The sequence below is a fragment of the Propithecus coquereli genome, unplaced genomic scaffold (assembly GCF_000956105.1).
Source record: "Propithecus coquereli isolate 6110/MARCELLA unplaced genomic scaffold, Pcoq_1.0 Scaffold39, whole genome shotgun sequence".
NCBI lineage: Eukaryota > Metazoa > Chordata > Mammalia > Primates > Indriidae > Propithecus > Propithecus coquereli.
The window spans coordinates 2715029-2733064 of record NW_012149618.1 but is presented as its reverse complement, the minus strand read 5'-3'; the positions used below and the strand labels follow the sequence as shown (position 1 = coordinate 2733064).

General features: G+C 46.9%; 1 protein-coding gene across 1 annotated transcript in view; it reads right to left on the bottom strand.

Annotated features, from left to right (window-relative positions):
- Positions 1 to 18036, bottom strand: part of DPYSL5 (dihydropyrimidinase-like 5) — a 42893-nt gene that overhangs the window by 13095 nt on the left and 11762 nt on the right. Inside the window, exons 2-5 of the mRNA XM_012652471.1 lie at positions 6685 to 6843; positions 4481 to 4660; positions 3595 to 3663; positions 1953 to 1997 (exon numbers count right to left, since the gene is read on the bottom strand). Of these exons, the coding sequence (XP_012507925.1) occupies positions 1953 to 1997; positions 3595 to 3663; positions 4481 to 4660; positions 6685 to 6843 (453 nt within the window). The remainder of the gene's footprint in view (positions 1 to 1952; positions 1998 to 3594; positions 3664 to 4480; positions 4661 to 6684; positions 6844 to 18036) is intronic.

Sequence of the window (18036 nt, the reverse complement as noted above, 5' to 3'; positions counted from 1 at the left end):
ACAAGTGGGGTAGGCTTCAGAGTGTAGCCAGACAAGACTGACCCTGCGGATAGACACTTGGATTCTAAGACTGATCAGCCTTTTCTCTACTAAGCTGTACACCCAGGTCAATGACTTAACTCCTCTGGGTTTACATTCGAACTAAAACACAAGGAGCTGCCTTTTTGTTGTTCAAGTCTTTCCTTATTCTGGGGTAAGTTTCCATTAGGAAGTAATTGATAAGATAACCATCGTCATGACAATAAAACAATGTCGTTGTCCAGCTGCCAGACCTATAAAGTGCTAATGGGAAACTCTATTTCCCCAAATGTTATTCTGATTCCCTCTTTGCTCATCAAATTGGGAGGACATGAAGTTTAGGAACTGGCCTGAGATTTGATGCTATTAACACAAGCTTACTGACTAATTCTGAGATCAGCTGGATCTACAACCTCTCTGTTTTCCCCTTGCTGTTCCTAAGACCACACTTTCTTGCTTACATCTTTCAAGATAGCCCAGGCTGTTCCAGGAGAGGTTCCCAAGCATCAGTGCTCATTGGCACCATTGGGGGGGACTTGTTAATACACAGGTTGCTGGGCTTCACCCCCAGTTTCTGATCCAGTGGGTTTGCACAGGGCCTGAGAATTTGCATTTGTTTCTATTTCTAACAAGTGATGTTGGTTCTGCTGGTCCAGGGACCACATTTTGAAAACCACCTGCTCTAGAGGAAGTAGTTCAGAGGATCTGAGTGAAGGGAACGTTTAATGATGGTTTAGAAGGAGAAGTGCCCTTGGTACAGTGCTTTACTGTTTACAAAGTGCTTTCCCTTCCTCGGCTCCTTTGATCTCCACAACTATCCAATGAAAAGTGGCACAGCACTCCCCCCTTATCCAGGGTTTGTCTTTCCATGGTTTCAGTTACCCACAGTCAACCAAGGTCTGAAAATATTAAATGGAAAATTCCAGAAATCAATAATTCATAATTTTTAAATTGTGCATGGTTCTGAGTAGTGTGATGAAATCTCATGCCATCCCGCTCGCTCTGGCCAGGATGTGAAGCCTCCCTTTGTCCAGCATATCCACACTGTACACGCTCCCTGTTAGTCACTTAGTAGCTGTCTCAGTGATCAGATGGACTGTTGTGGTACCAGTGCTATGTCCAAGTAACCGTTATTTTACTTAATAATATCCCCAAAGCGCAAGAGTAGTGATGCTGGCATATCGTTATAATTACTCTATTTTATTACTAGTTATTGTTTTTAATCTCTTACTGTGCCTGATTTATAAATTAAATTTTATCATGCATGTGCATGTATAGGAAAAACTTACGGGTATGCATATATATAGTGTATATAGGGTTTGGTACTATCTGTGGTTTCAGGCATCCACTGAGGGTCTTGGAACGTATCACCCACGGATAAAGGGGGGACTAGCACACTATCGTTACAGTTTCATCTTAATGTAATAAAATAGTGTATCAGAGTGGCTGAGGGACTTGTATGTGATCAGACAGCGTATATTTTGGTAAAGGCCAAAGCCAGAACTTCGGTGCCACATCTCTTGCTTGGTCGACCACCACACTCTATCAGCACTCACTACCCTCGGGGGCTTTACCCTGAACCACACTAAGGAAAAACGTGTGAGAACAATGGTCCCGCCCAGTGGCGTAAGTGTAAATCATGGTTCTTTAAGCAAACAGATCCCAGTTGCATGAGGCTCTGTGGTCCCCGCACCTTCCCCTCTCTCCCTGGGGGGCCATCTGCTCTTGAGCAAGCTCAGCGGGGTGGAACAGTGCTGGGTGGAACAGAGCGCTGGCAGCAAGAAGGATGCACGCCAGAACTGCAGCATAACGGCGCTGGTTCAGCAAACAGTTCTGGGGCCCTGTGGGCCAGGCGTGGTGCTGGCACCACAGCAGAATGAGACTGCACTGCAGAGGCCGGTTTCTACTCCCAGAGTGGACGGTGGGCTACTTACCCTGTTTGCAATGGTGATAACACGGTGAGTGGCTTCAGCTTCCAGCTGTTAGAAACAAACAGTAGGGAGAAACCAAACTTCACCATCTCCTCCAAGCAAGCCCACACTTGCCTGAGAGCCCACTGCGTAGAAAGTGCTGGAATATCTGCACCCACAGGGGCTGGCTCGGGGCAAGGCCTGGGCAGCAGCACCAGGCTCTGACCACCTTGGCGCACACTGAGAGAATCCTAGGACTTAGATGCCAGACACATCCTTGCTAGTTGCTACACAGGGATTAATTCAAAGACAATGAAACAAAATTAAATAAATGAAAACCCAGAGTCACATCTCTCCCTGTTTTCTGGTACATTCTTTCCACAGCCACCTCAGAACTGCAGAAGGAGCAAAAGTGACTGATTTCAAGCTGGAAATTAGCCTCGATCAGGGAGTCAGAGCCTCAGCACTACTGGCGTTTTGCGTTGGATAATTCTTTTGAGCGGGGCTGTCTGTGCACTGCGGGACGTTCAGCGGCATCTCTCGCCTCTGCCTACTAGATGCCAGTAGCGTCATCCTCCCCCAGATGGGACAACCAAAAATATCTCTAGACATGGCCAAATGTTCCCTGGGGAGCAAACTCTCCCCTGGCGTAGCCCCAGGACCCTCTTCTTTAACCAACAGATGACGGTGGTGTTTATTACTGCTGTTACCACCACTACAGCCAAAGCCTGCTGTCTCCGTTGTGTTACTCAACAAAGAAAGCCCAGTGCTGTGGCCACCGCCTCCTCACTCCTGCTCTCACAGGCGGCCCCTCGGTGCACTTGCTGGGTCTTTCTCTACCAATTTGGAGGTGCCAAAACAGGATCTGTGTTCAAGGGCTCTGACAGACAGGGACAGATGAGGGCAGAAGTAGGTGGGACTCCCCAGCCAGCCCATTATGGGCCAACGTGTTCCTGAGTGATGGCAGTGCCACCACATCCTGTGTCCCTCACGGACATCCAACCAACGCTCTGCATTTAAGGCTTTCTCCCCACACATGCTAGAGAATGTCTGAACAGGGTCACAGGGCAAGAAGGCATTACTTGTCCAGTGTGGTCCCTCCAGGGCAGAATTATTTAGCAGGCAGACTGTGGGGAGTTTGTGTCAATGCCCTGCAACACTGTACGCAATAAACCCAGGGGGCAGAAGGAGAACAGGGCCTTTAGTGACCATCTCAGCATAAGGGGGAGGGAGCATGGACATGTATGTCTCTTGTCTCTGGTGGGAAGGGTCCAAAGTATTCCTCGAGGCACAAAGGGACCTCATCCCCGAAATGCTTGGCTCCTGTTCTGGAATTCCTTCTCACGCCTGCAGGCCTTTCAGTCTGTCTGTTGTCTCCCGACTCTGTGTTGGGCAAAGCACCCGCTGGTGTGCTGACATTGTCTCCCCCAGATCCCGGAAATCAGAATCAAATGGGTGAGTGTGGGCCCCCCTAATTGTCTCCTCCAAGGAAGCTCAAGGCCAACCTGGTCTCAGCATGGAGGAGCTGTTCCCTGGTAAGCTTCCAGATGGGAATTTCTCCCATGGAGAAAGGGATACAACTTATATTTTTGATGTCTCTTCTATCCTAAAAGATTCTGTGAATCTACATGAAAAATGTCAACAAAGGACACAGAGTCTTTCTCACCTCCTCTGGGCGGCTGATCTCGATTCCTTCTGGGCCTGTGATACCCAAATCTAGTGCCTCCTTAGCACCCTGAACAACAGCAAGAGACAGAAAGTTGAAAGATTCATAGAGACACTGAGTAAGGAAACACTGGACCCGAGGGACTAAAATCCGCTTGACACAGCCTGTTCCAGCAGGCTCGCTACTATTCTCAATTCTGGAAGGTTCATCTTCTAAAGGGCAGGGCACGCACAGGCCTGTGTAGCAGGGCTGTCCTGATTCTCACTTCGAAATGACTGGACATATCTTTTTCTCTTAAAAATACAGCTCAGTGACTAGCCAGCAGGCCTGGGGTACAAAAGACAAGCACTCTTGACTGGTTTGAAACTCAGAATTTCCTCACTGGCAAATCTAGACAAGTCTCTAGGTTCCAGCAATTCCTGGGGCAGCTGTTACCCCAAGACCCCCAAGTACACAGAGGCTTGTCTTTCTTGGTTCCAGTGAACAGATTTCCATAATATCTCAGCCCCTCTACAGAGGGAAAGGAAAGTGGAAAGCTGATTCTTATTTATTCAATATGTCAAATCTCATTAAAAACATTTCTAAGAAGTGCTCCAATTCTCTGCTATAATGGAATTTAAATATCATAGCATAAGAATTAAGACATTATCACCTAAGACGTAGAAATCTTTTTGAACCATAAAGAGAGGTTTTTTTTTTTTACAGACAGTAGAAAAGTTTGGATTTTCTGATCAAGATTTGTCATCTGGGATGTTCATACCTTACACTTTGTTCTACAACCTGTTTTACCTGAACCCTATAGGATCAGTGAGGGGTGGTCAGGAATCCCCCTGAGAACTGGCTCCATTGTTGCCCCCTCATCTGACATTCTCTACTGCACACTTGCCTCGGCCACCAGCTCCCCGTTTTCAGCATGGACGCGGGCGATCGCCCCAATGTCCTTGCAAGCGTGAAACACTTGGTACAGCTCGCTGTCTCGAAGCATGTACAGGTCCTTGTAGGTCATGTACATCTGGAACGAGTTGACACCCTTCTCCCTCACCAGCGTCTCCATTTCGGCTTTCACCTGGGGAGCAAACGTAAAGGCGATGCCACGTGAACACGGACGCTCAGGAGGCGGACTGGCAGGCGCAGGCCCCGCATGGAGGAGATGAGGGGCCCGCCCAAGCTCAGTTGGTTGAGTCACCGCATGGCCACCCACAGCCTCTCTCTCTCTTTCCTCCCACCCCACAGGCTGCTGTGAGGTCACCTGAGCAAATGGATGCAGAAGTCCTTTGAAAATCGTCAAGCATGACACCATTATAGGAACCATATTGTTACACATTATAGGCACGTTTCTCCTATCACATAGGCTTGGCCTGCGTTTCTGCCTTCAAACCAGCCTTAATGATGAACACAGCATTAACGATTTTTATTCCTGTGGCCTGCTCCCCCAGCACCCATAATGGCAGCAGTGTTACAGAGAAGGCACACTAACGCTAAAAATCCAGAGAACCTGAAAAATCGAATTTAGGAACAAAGTAAAGCATGGATAAAGCTATGGGAATAAGGATATTCATCCCAACATTAGTTATACTGGGGAAAAAAAAATGGAAGCAGCACTGGCCTGACAATGGGAAAATAACATCAGATTCATCTACTTGATGGAACATTCGGTGGCCATTACACTGATGGCCATGAAGACTACACAGCATGAAAAGCGACTGGGAAGAAGGAAATTACACTGACAATGGGCATTGTGTTGGGTTATTGGATTATGTGCTTCCTTTCTTTCCTATTTTTAACATTTGTAATTAGAAAAATTTATTTGATTATTATAAAAAAGAATTTAAAATTCTAGACACATGAGAGTCCCCACCACCTCTGGGAACTGAGGGATGGCTGGCCTGGCCTCGGCATTGCCAGGAACCTGAGCGACCCTCTGTTCCAAGCCAACTCCAGGGCAAGGGAATGGAGAGGGGCTTGGGGGTAGGGGCCACTTGCCCAGGAAGGTGTCCAAAAAGGAGACCCCCATCTGACACTCAGTGTGATCTGTGCCTCTGGCCTGGTACCAGGAAGAGGGGCCTTCATGCTGCAGAGATCAGGGAGCCCCAAGGCCTTCCATAAGCACCAGGTCAGGAAAAATGGAAGAGACTGGGTAAGCCCCCAGCTCCAGGCTAAAACCTGAGGGCAGAAGTACAGCGAGGAGTTAAATGGCCCTTAGCCCAGGGTCTACGACTGAAGAACTTTGTATAACTTCCTGATGCTTGTTATTTTTATGGTTCCAGGGCACCCACCAATGTACTGGCACATGGGACTTAATAAATAATTGATGACAGAATGAATATCCAGGCTGCTTCCCTAAAGCATAAGCAGTAAAACTCCAGAAACAAAGCAATATCTAAATGCCTGTATATCTGTTTTCAGGAAGAGCAAGGAAGCAGGAATCTGGGGACAGGAGACTAGATTCAGACCCTGGGACCTGGCAGGGGGAGGACAGGAAGGCCAGAGGCCAGGGGCACAGACACAAAGAAGGTGCAGAGGCTTGGACCGAGGAAGGGCTCTGTGGGAGCAGACTCAGCCACAGACCAGGACAGCCTCAGTGCTCCTCAGAGTAGGAGCTGGGCCCCAGTAGGGAGGGGGTGCACCTGGGTCCGTTTATACCAGGTGCTGCTGAACTAGGATGAAGCCCTCAATTTGGAGAGCTCGGCTCAGTGCTGTCGACTCTCAGTACAAATACGACAGTCCCACTGCACCTGAGCCTTGCTCAGCCCACTGTCCGGCAGCACTGCCATGAGGTGACGCCTCATGTAAACATCAGGAGATGCTAAGCACCTTGCGGTGAGAGCAAGGCCTGGCCTCTGGCCTTGGCCTCTTTGTTGCAGAGCAGGGCTCTATGTGCCTGCTCTAAAACAGGCTCCTTAAGTTAGGAAAGACAGCCCATCCACTCCCCTTATGGAATCCTAAGTGGTTTTGATTTTTGCCATTGGGGAGGGACACAATATTGGTGGGAGAGGTGCCCCACACGGGCAGGAGGGCACCACACCCTAGCTGGCTTAGACCAAACAGTTCCGCTATCTGTAAGACCACTGAGCCTCCTTGTGCCGTTACCTTGGGTGCCCACCAGGTGATCCCCACATGGAGGGCGTAGTCACAGCAGACCTTGGGGTCAGCCAGGCCCCGGCACTTCTCATAGGCATCCACGAGGGAGGTGTCCTTGTCGGGTAGGACGTGGCCGATGATCATGGTGGTGCCTCCAACAAGCGCTGCCTGAGGGGGATGGGAAAAGGCAGTCTCATCACAGTTCTGCCTGCACCCACGCCACTGACATGGTGAGACACGGTCCCTGGGGGTACATTCAGGACACCCACAGATCCTGCCTCACAACAGGCTGCAACAATGTTTGGGAAACTGTCAGGAGCTGTACAGAGGTGCGGGAGCCAATACGTGACCTTCATCTTTACTCTGGGTGACAGGTGACCTTCATCTTTACTCTGGGTCCACAAACCTGCTTCTTCCTCAGCTTGGGGTTCAGCGTGGCACTTTGGAAAACCCACTTAGCGTGTCACCAAGCCTAAGACCAACCCAATTTTCCCAATGAGAAGATTCTCTCCCTAAACAAATTCTAGCCAATTCAAATATACAGACGACATTAAAATGTCGATATATAATGTACTGTAACATAATATATAATATAATCTAGTATAATATAATAATATAGATGACATAATTAAATGTCTATATTATTTACTAATTTAGTTACACACATATACTTAAACCATAATGTGTAAAATGTCAATTTAGATATATTGTTTTGTTTTATTCTCTCAAATTTCATGAGGCAATTTTATTCAAACTTTTCACATGCATCTTCAACATCAGGGTCTTTATCTTCAGTTTTTCTCCAGCTATCTTGAGACAGAGCATGTTTTAGATGCATGTATGTAGTGAAGATTCACCCTATGCACAATCTTCGCAAGATACCTCTTTAAAAAGAAATCTTTAAAAGACCACTCATAATCACAAAGTGTATACCCCGAGGAAAGATTACTCAATCTGTATTAAAGATTGCCCCCCTCAACTATTTAAAAACCAATTTGGCCAGGTGACTTCCGTGAACTTCCAAGACTAGCACTGACCAAAGGCTATTTCAGGCTAATGTGTTGTTCCCAAACAACACAGTAAATTTTGTCATTAAAATTGACATCAGTGAGAGAGAGCCCCATAATATGATCTTCGTGAGGACCCTAATATAAGGCGATTCTTTTTTCTGATGAAATAAGTTGAAAAAGTCCTGTTTTCCTATCTGAATCCTTACACAGGTTTGGAATCACAGCTCCAGGTTCAAGTCCCTGCCCTGCCGCCTCCTAGCTGGATAATCTCAGCCGGGTTACTGAGTTTCGCTGAGGTGCGGATTCTTTACCTATACAAGTGGGGCAGCTGTGAAAGTCAAGCAAGATGTCACCTATGGAATGGATTGGGTAAAGTGTCCTAACGTGGATTTTCAGAACTTCGATGTTTATCTCTATTTTCTGTATGGGAGAAAAAGAACATAATGACATTGTCGTAATCATTCCATGCTTCTTTTATGCAATTAAGTCCTTGGTCACAAATCAGAAATATTGCTGGGGAATAAGGAGCTGCAAAAAAAATTAGTTCAGTGGCCCAACAGCAATTAAAGTGCAAATTTTCCAACCTTGATTTTTCACTGGCAGGGCCACTGAGAATATTACCCGTGTCATCCTGTGGAACTCAGTGGTCTGACTTCTTGCATAGCTTAAAGCGACCAACAGAGGGTAGCAGTTCTGTGGTTCCACGTAGGAGACAGGACGGGGCAGCAGAGAATCGGAGAGAAGGGGAAGCACAGAGCAGATTGTAGCTTTACTAGCAGCCTTCTATTTCTGGTCTTGCTGGATCGCGCCAGGCTGATTCACCCTCACAGCAGGTGGTTGTACTCTATTTTGTCCTGAAATGCATTTCTTGCTTTTACACGTGCATACGGGGGTGTCTGACATACTGAGGTTTTACACACTCAGTTGTTTTATTTTTCTGTGGTTCTAGATTGCTTTACACCCCCGCAGTACATCTGCAGCCTTGGAGAGAAAACAGGAACCTGGAAACAGCACAGTGTGATAAAAGAGCCAGGACTATTCTTTTTTTTTTTTTTTTTTTCTTTTTAAGACAGAGTTTCGCTCCGTTGCCCAGGCTACAGTGCCGTGGCGTCAGCCTAACTCACAGCAACCTCAAACTCCTGGGCTCAAGCGATCCTCCTGCCTCAGCCTCCTGAGTAGCTGGGAAAACAGGCAGGCACCACCATTCCTGGCTAATTTTTTTTTCTATTTTTAGTTGCCCGGCTAATTTCTTTCTATTTTTAGTAGAGATGGGGTCTCGCTCTTGCTGAGGCTGGTCTCGAACTCCCGACCTCGAATGATCCTCCCACCTCAGCCTCCGAGAGTGCTAGGATTACAGGTGTGAGCCACCATGCCCAGCCACCAGGACCATTCTTAATACTTGCAGGTCCCAGAGCAAGTGCAGATAAGGAGGTCCAAGTATTGAATCTCTAAATATTTAAAAGTTATAGCTCAAGCTAACAAACTGTTACATAGAATACATTCTATCCCCCAACTCTGTCTAATATATCTTCAGAATGACCAAGAGGGGCCAGGCTTGAATTCAGAATTCTTGGGGTCCTTGCAATTCTGAGCTACACTGCAGTCAAAGTCAGGCTCAGCCTCTGTGCCTATCCCCAGCCCACACCCCCCACCCTGAATTCATCCTGCAGCCCACAGTTCTAAGCTCTGTCTACCTCCTGCAAAATGCTGCCCATGGGCCTAGTGTGCACCTACTGGTGGTCTGTCCTCCAGGAGGACAGATTCAGGTTTGTGTAGGCCCTGGAAATGCTCAGGGCCATCTGTCAGGGAATCCCAAGGACCCAGAGTGTAGTCTAGGACTGGGCGAGTGGGCTCTGGGCAGACATGGCCCCTAGACCCATGGGGCAGGGGTACAAGTTGTTGGAGGGCCCGAGGAGGGTCTCCCAGAGTCCAGAGCCCAGGGCAGAGGCTGGTCTTGCCTGGGTCTAAGGATGGGAACTGAAAAGAGTTCTGGAAGGAGTCTGAAGCATTGGGTGGTAGTTTTGACTTTCCCACCTATGGGCTGTAATCCAGAAGCAGCCATATGCCCCCGAGAGGGTCAGGTGGCACTGGGTGTGAGAGCATTGGTAAGCTGGGAAGGGCACATAAGGATCCGGAATAATTATTACTGTTGTCACCACAGGACTGAAAACAAGAGTTTCACAGCATCAGCAAACTCTGCCCCAGCTGCAGGCTCCTGAGCCCACAGCAGACACTGGATGCTCAGCACCTGTTTGCTCTCAGGCGAGACACACACTGAGCTGGCTTTTCTCATATGCACAGGTCCCACCCACGGGATGATGCTGACAAGCTCAGTCCTCACAGGAATGCGATCCCACAGATGTGACAGACCTTGTTAGCATCATCCATGCCGAACAGCCTTGTAGAAATCTCGTTTAAGGATTATGTTTAAGACTATGTGACCATTGCACGTTCATGACTTTTTATGCAAAAATGGTGCTGGTTAAGTATGCTGTGGGAGACCTTTAATGGAAGTCAGTAAAAATGATGTTCATGGAAGCCAAGGCATAACGTGGAAAAGGGTTATACTGTAATGAATGAACAAGGCAGGATTCAAGATGCTTAGAAATATGTTTAAACACACATACTCCACACAATGAAAAAAAAAGTGGAAGGAAACAGACCAAACATCAATTATGGCTGTTTTGAGTGATAAGATTCTAAGTTATCTATTTTTTCTACTTTTCCAAAACTGATTTAATAGATTATATTACTTTTTTATTTTTTTTTTTTAGAGACAGGGTCCCGCTCTGTCACCCTGGCTGGAGTACAGTGGTACGATCACAGCTCACTGCAACCTCAAACTCCTGGGCTCAAGCGATCCTCAGCCTCCCAAGTATCTGGGACTATAATACAAGCACACACCACCATGCCAAGCTAGTTTTTTCCTTAAATTTTTGTACAGATGGGGCCTTGCTATGTTGTTCAGGCTGGTCTTGAACTCCTGGCCTCAAGTGATCCCTCTGCCTCAGCCTCCCAAAGGCGCTGAGATTACAGTACTTTTATAATATACATTTAAAAAATAAATTTGGAGGAAGCTAAAACTACAGTATTTAAAATTTAGTTAGCCATGATTAATGTGTTTAAAATACTTTATTTTAAAGTTATACTTTATTTTAAAGTTAAGAAATATTTCAAAGATAGAGCAAAAGTATAGAAAATAATAAAATACATACCCATGTACCCATTACTCAAATTTAATAGATGTTAACATTTTTGCCGTATTTACTTCGGATACTTTTAAATAAAGAAGTAAAGTATTTCTGATACAACTAAAGCCCTCCACCCTATTCCCATCCCTTTCTTCCCTGTAGATGGTAAAAATTCCTTGCATCTATGTTTTTATGCTTTTCTGTTTGCTTTGTGAATTTAAAAAAATGTATACAAATGGTATCTATCATACTGTCTATATTCTTTTGCAACCTGCTTTTTTGAAACTTGACATTTATCTTTAAGATTTATTTTTGTAGATTTATTTCATTCATTTTAATTAATTCATTGTATGAATATTCCTTCATGTATGTATTCCTTTCGGAGCTCACAGACATTTAGTGCTTCCCACGGCGCTCGAGCATTCTCACGCACATGTGGACAGAGCCCACATTCAGGATGTACGTTGCCAAGAAGTGGAATTGCAGCTTCATGGAACATGCTCATCTTCAGCTATACCAGATCTGACCGTGGAACAGCTGGTCTCACTAGGGCCTCCTTGAATCTGGTGGCTCATCAAAACTGCCCATTTATCAACTTGAGCCCTTATTTTATACATACATAAGCATATTTTTTAGCATGTCTAGCTAAGCATTCCCTATTGTGTATGTGGGCTTTTGTTTTTTATCCTGAATGTAGGACTTCACATCACTATTAAATTAACAGAGACATTAGGGCCATTGGTATAACCAACAGACACAGCACCATTGTACACATTTGGCAGGATACTAAACATAATTTTACTATTTCAAAGGGTCACCATTATTTTTTTTACATTTTGACATATGCTGGGTAAATCTGGATTTATCTGATGTCCAGTAATGCCACCCCCATTAGTTCCCTAAGAAAACCCAATATACTTAATGGTAATCCATTTTTATGACACAGTTTCCAGGCATACACTTGGCAAAGAGCAGGAACCTGTATTAGAACTCAACCTACGCCTTTTATAAATGTCATCTTTATGCTTCGGAAGTTCATCAGACCACCATGGGGCACATGGAGGTCTCCATATTGACCAGAGACCAGCCCAACAAGTTAGAAAGACATTTCAGATACTTGTGCCCATTCAGCTATGATTTATATTTGCTGACATTACAGTGTCGGAGAGAATAATGTATTTGTCCCTCCTAGCTTAATCAGGACAAAGACCTTTGAAGAGTCACTCTCCTGCCATCTACAAGACTACAGCTCCAGTCATATTTTGCTTAGCTGCCCACAGCAATAGTCACCCCCAAGCCCCCACTTGACCTTCACCGCCCTCCCCTCCGTCACAAGACTTGCCTTTCTTGCTCCAAGGCCAAGAACCAATTGGTCAAGGCACAAACTTTGTGCTCTGCTGCTGAGAACGCACTTGGGCCAGAGCCAATCCATGGGGTTTTTCACTGAGGAAGAGAGAGAAACTTCCTAGAGCACATTTTCATACTGATGCGTGTGTTTGAGGAGGTGACTGAAATCAGAAAAGTAGGATCTGTTACTACCTGGGTGTGTATAGATTAAGGGCGACTCAATCTTTAAAGAGGGAACAACACTGCACTGAGAATCAAATGACAAGCACTCGGATGTGTGCGTAAACTGGTAACTGCAGTGCAGACATCTCTGCATTTCTTCATGCTGTTGGGAAGCCATCACCTGTTCGGGTGGATCTACTTCTCTTGGAATTGCTGAACCACTTCCTTTTCTTTTCATGTTAAAATTATCTTCCATCTTTTACTCACACCTTCCCCAAGTATAAGAGAAAAAAAATAACCAGCTCAGTGGTTTCTCTACTGTTCCAGGCAACTTACTGGCCCTCTGGAGCTCCAGCTCTTAGCACGACCATCGCTTGGGACACGAGTAACCCCCCGAAAAAGGGCCCAAGCATGTCATCAAGTGGGATGATGCATCCACGGTACCTGGAACCGTGCCTGGCACACAGGAAACACCAGGAAACATCCTGAATCCCAAGCCCCCCAGCCATGGCCAGCTCCATGGGCATGTGGCTGTGCAGCTGCACGAGGCCCTGCACTTAGGAGGGCTCTGTGCTCGCTTTAATGTTCTGTTCTCACTGCCTGGAAATTTTTAATAATTTTCTAACAAGGAGTTCCACATTTTCCTTTTGCAACAGGCTCTACAAATTATGTAGCCATTCTTGCCACCAGCTCATCACTTACACTGGCCTGATCAGGCTCTTAACAGCCGACCACTGGGCTTCGCTGTCATCTCAGCCAGCTCACGCAGGGGGCTGAGGACACCTGCTCACTGACCCTTTCTCTGATAATTCCTTTCAAGGCTGCAGAATGCTGACCACCACTCCTCTTTCAGTCTCCCCAACACCTTCTATCAAATGCCTCCTAAGAAAGCACCCTCTTCTAGAGCATTCAGGTGATGTATGCTTAGTTCCTTGAGGCCAACTTCTCCGCCCCTCTGGCTACAATACAGCCCTCAAGCCTTATCTTGACTGAGAATCTGCGGCCTGTTGATCTCATCCTGCAGCTGACAGGTTTTCTCTAAAGGGCACATATGTAATTAATTGCACTCTTAAACTTCCTTTCACTTTCCACTCCTACCTTCTGGGTCCACGTGTCATCTAGGGCACGATCCAACTTCTTGACCTTACAATGCTTCTACTCTAAGTATTACCATATCTGAAACTCGCACTTCACTCTTTCAACTTTCCACAGAGGAAACAGGTAACATTCAATCCACAACGTATTTAAGAAAAAAACATTTCCTTATACTTAATCTGCCTGCCATTTAAAGCACATGAATGCTATATTTAGAGGCAAAATAGTATAGGGACAAGATTCAGACTGTAAGGCAGGCAAATCTAAGTTTCAATCCCAGCTCCGTCACTTATTAGTTGTAAGATCTTGAACAAGTTATTTCATCTCTTTGAGCTCCATTTCTCCATTTGTAAAATAGAGATAATAATACATGGAGTTACTATGATATTTAAGTGAGAAGATGGAAGTAAAGCACCTAGCCGGTGCCTGCGCACAGTAGGAGCCCCAGTAAATTGTTATGATTGACAATAGGCATAATCTGTAGGTAGAACTCACATGCACACTACGTGTCCTCTGTTGTGTGTATCAGATGTTCCAAAGGAAGAGGGAAATGTAATCACCTTAAGGTGCTTAGAGTCCAATTGGCACACAGGACCAAAAGAAAGTTCATTTTTAATAGAAATGAATTCAAAATAACATGAGACTACAAGGGAGCACAAGATAATGTTCCTTGGTGATGACGGAGAGCATCAAGTTCAAATGGGAGGAGAGGTCACGTTAGGATAGGAAGGCTGTGAGCGGTAGGTGGGCATGATATGACCAGGCCAGGCGCTCCAGGGAGGAAAATGGTGTGGCGAAGTCGGGGGTGCAGCCAGAAGACAGAGAATAGACCTGTTTGGTTTGGACTGAGGCAGGTCTGATTAGGACCAAACTATGTGGACCTAGATTAACCTGGTTTCCACCAGATTGGCAAAGTTTGTCAACTGTGTGCGTGGAGGTGGCGGTAGTGAGGGAGTTTGGGGAATGTGGGGTTTAGGAGAACATTTACAGGGAGGACTCTGGCCACCCTCCCGTCCCTGGACACGTCAAAGGCCCACGAAGGGAGGCTGTCAGGGATGGACCCCTTGTTGACGTCTGCGGTTAGCCACGTGCAGCCACAGCAGGCTTCTTCTGGGCAGAGGAAGAACGTGAAAGCAACCTTAGGAACATGACGCTGGCTGCGGTGTGCAAGCTCGACAGCAGTGTTGGGATCATGCCCCTGAATTTGGGGGCTGGGATGGAAGGGACCTATGTGAAACATGCTTCCTGGAAGAAGAAACAAGTTTTGATGACAGATAAGGAGGTAAAAATAAATAATGCGGGAGATACTATGCTTGAGTGGCTGAAAAAATTGTTTTAGGAGAGGGAAGATCAAATTTAGGGGGAAGGGAGTTTTTAGACATATTGAGATAGAACTGATTGAGGGACATTCAAGTGTTGATGACAATTGCTAATAACTAACATTACTGAGCACTGTCTGTGCCTATTTAATTCTCCTCCAAATAGGTGCCACCATTATCCCCACTATTCAGATGAAGAAACTGAGGGTTGACATTTCTATCTATTAGGCTAGGAGGGACACTTCTTCCCATCCATTCGGAAGGGGGTGGATAAAGGAGACAGTCAGAGGTGACATAGGGAGCTGAGAGAGTGAAGGCCCTTTGTCTGAGACTTCTCAGTGAAACAGGAAATGAAGCCAAAAGCTTGGAGGGAAGGTTTTGGGGAAATCAGAGTGTTGTTATGGGCCAGGATGAGGTTTAGGGAAACCGTATGGGAAATGCCCTGCAGAGTCAACAAGCGAGGCAGTAGCGGAGCTTGGCTGAAGTTAATATGGCATTGCAATGGGAGGAGACCAGGCGCTGGGGCAGAGAAAGCAGGCTGGGAGTAGGGTGCCCAGGAGTCAGGGATGGCTGACAAAGCGGTCTAGGCAGAAGTCCGGCACAGACACAAAATGGGAGGGGTCCCAGGGCAGGCTAAGTTTGGATGGGGCTTAGAGTGATATTTGCATGCTTAAGTTTGTTAGAAATGCAGTTCAGTTCTGGTGGTGCCTGGAAGCAGCTGTCATGGGGGGAGAAGCCTGAACCTTAGAGCCTGGCAGGTCCCAATTCAAGTTCTGGCTGCATCGCTTAGGAGTCCTCCGGTCTTGAGCAAGTAATCCCTGGCTTGGGTGGATGGGGGACCACTCCCTGCAGCAGGTATCCCTGGAAGAGGAATGGGGTTCTGGTGGGAGACAAAAAGCCCAGCAGTGGACGTGTTAAGTCAGGCCTTGGGGCATCCAAGGCGAGGTGTCTCGTAGGGAGGTGCACAGGTGTCTGGGCTGTAGCTACAAAGTGGGAGTCATTGGTAACAGATTACCCAGGGAAAGAGGGTGGGGAAGAGGAGGAGACACTGTGGGAGAGGACCCTGAGAGGCAGCAACATAAGGCAGCATCAAGATGAAGACAACAGCAGGAAGGAGACTGGGAAGGAATTGCCAAGAGGCAGGAGGAAGCCCAGGCTGGCGTGGCATAATGGGAGCCAGGCATGGAAACTCCCTGGGCTCACTGGCGTCAAGAAGAAGTGAGCTGTCCTTAGAGGTTAAGATGCAGGCCCTCCCCAGGAGACCTGAGCTCCCGCTCCCCACAGGTGAGAAGATCAGGGCACCTTTCGTGTCTCAGAGACAGTGAACACATCTGCTTAGGAAGCCCCCGATGTCAGCCCGCTCTGGCTGGTGCTCCACAGGTGGACAGACTCCAGGCGCACATCACACTACGGGCGGCAGCACTTGCTGTTGAGAAGTGAGACGAAGGTCTGTGGTTCGGTGTGCAATGCCCACTTCCTCTCCTCCCTTCAGCCTCATCAATAAAGAACAGGCCTCCCGGCCAGCTGCACAGAACAGCCAGTCACACAGGGGCCAGGAGGCTGTGCAAGAGCCCCGCCCCCTTCCCTTCTGTCACAAAATTCCTAAGTACAAAGGGGAGCTGGCTGTGCTGGCAGCACCGCTGGTGGCAGAAACACCAGCCAGAGCCTGGGAAGGCTCATTGCAGAGGACCCCACAGGGAAAGATGGGCCAAGGCAACAAGGGGGTGCTCCCCTACAGCTTTTACATGAAACTAGACCCAGAGAGCATCTCCTAGAGGGCTGCAAACCGGCCCAGGGACCTGGTTCCTTCTGACTCTGGCACAAAGTGCTCTAAGAGTGGTCATCAGCGCAGCAAAGCACTTTCCCGTCTAATCTTCACAACCGCCATGTGTGGCAGACACTGTCATCCTCTCAGCTGTTGGGAGACCAGCCATGGCTGCGATCCAGGTATTTTTATTCCAAATCCCACACTCCTCTGGAATACTGAGACCAGGTCTGATGCTGCTGAAATAGTAACTAAGCACAGAACTGGGGCGATCCCAGCCCAACTTCAGGGTCTCCCAGAGGGTATACTTAAAATAGACCACTGATAAGGAAGTGCATACATCAGCCCTAACATGTTTTTCGGTTTGGAACTAGGACCACATGAATACCAACTGGTAGGGGAAATGTAAAAGTGTGTGTGGTTTTCATGCTGAGACATCATGCACACTTCCACGGTGAAGACATTTCCTTGAAATCCTGGAATGAATTGTGTTAATTCCCAGACACGGCAGACTAGCAAGTCCCAGGGATACAGAAGCAGCCTGTTGGCAAAAGTGACGTCACTCTCACTGAAGTCAACAGGCCACTGGAGCAGTAGCTCCTGGGTTTAACTCACTTTTAGGAAAGAAATTATCACTAACTGATGGCCTACTATGTGCAATGTTCTTAATATCTATCTTATTGGATCCTTGAAATGACCCAGTAATGGAAAGCAGGTATTCGTGTACCCATGTTCACTGCATTCACGGCCAAAAGGTGGAAGCAACCCAAGTATTCACTGGCAGATAACTGGATAAGCAAAATGTGGCATATGCATACAATGGGGTATTATGTAACCTCAAAAAGGAAGGAAATTCTGACACCTGCTACAACATGGAAGAGCCTTAAAGACATTATGCTAAGTGAAATAGGCCAGTCACAAAAGGACAAATACTGCATGATTCCACTCACATGAGGGACCTAGAGCAGTCAAATTGAGTGACAGAAAGTAGAATGGTGGTTGCCAGGGGCTGGAGGAGGGGAATGGGAAGTTAGTGTTTAGTGGGTACAGAGTTTCAGTCGGGGAAGACGAGAAAGTTCTGGAGATGGAGAGTGGTGATGGTTGCAGAACAATCTAAAACTACTTAACACCATGTACACTTAAAAATATTCAAAATGATAAATTTTATGTTATATACATTTTACTGCAATAAATTTTTTAAAAAAATATGACTCTGGAGTAGGGGGTACTTTCTCATCTTACAGATAGGAAAACTGGGGCTCAGAGGAAATCCCACAGCCAGACTGAAGGAGGGTCCATCTGCCCCCAGGGTGCCTGGGTTTTCTTTACATTATGCAACCCCAGCCAGAGCTTGGAGGAGCCCTGGCCTGACCACAGGGCGGCCTGACCACGGGGCGCCGAGCTCCACGATTCCTCAAAGCCCAGAGGAAAGCCCAAGTGAAATTAGACCTAACTGCAGCTTAGAGACAGAG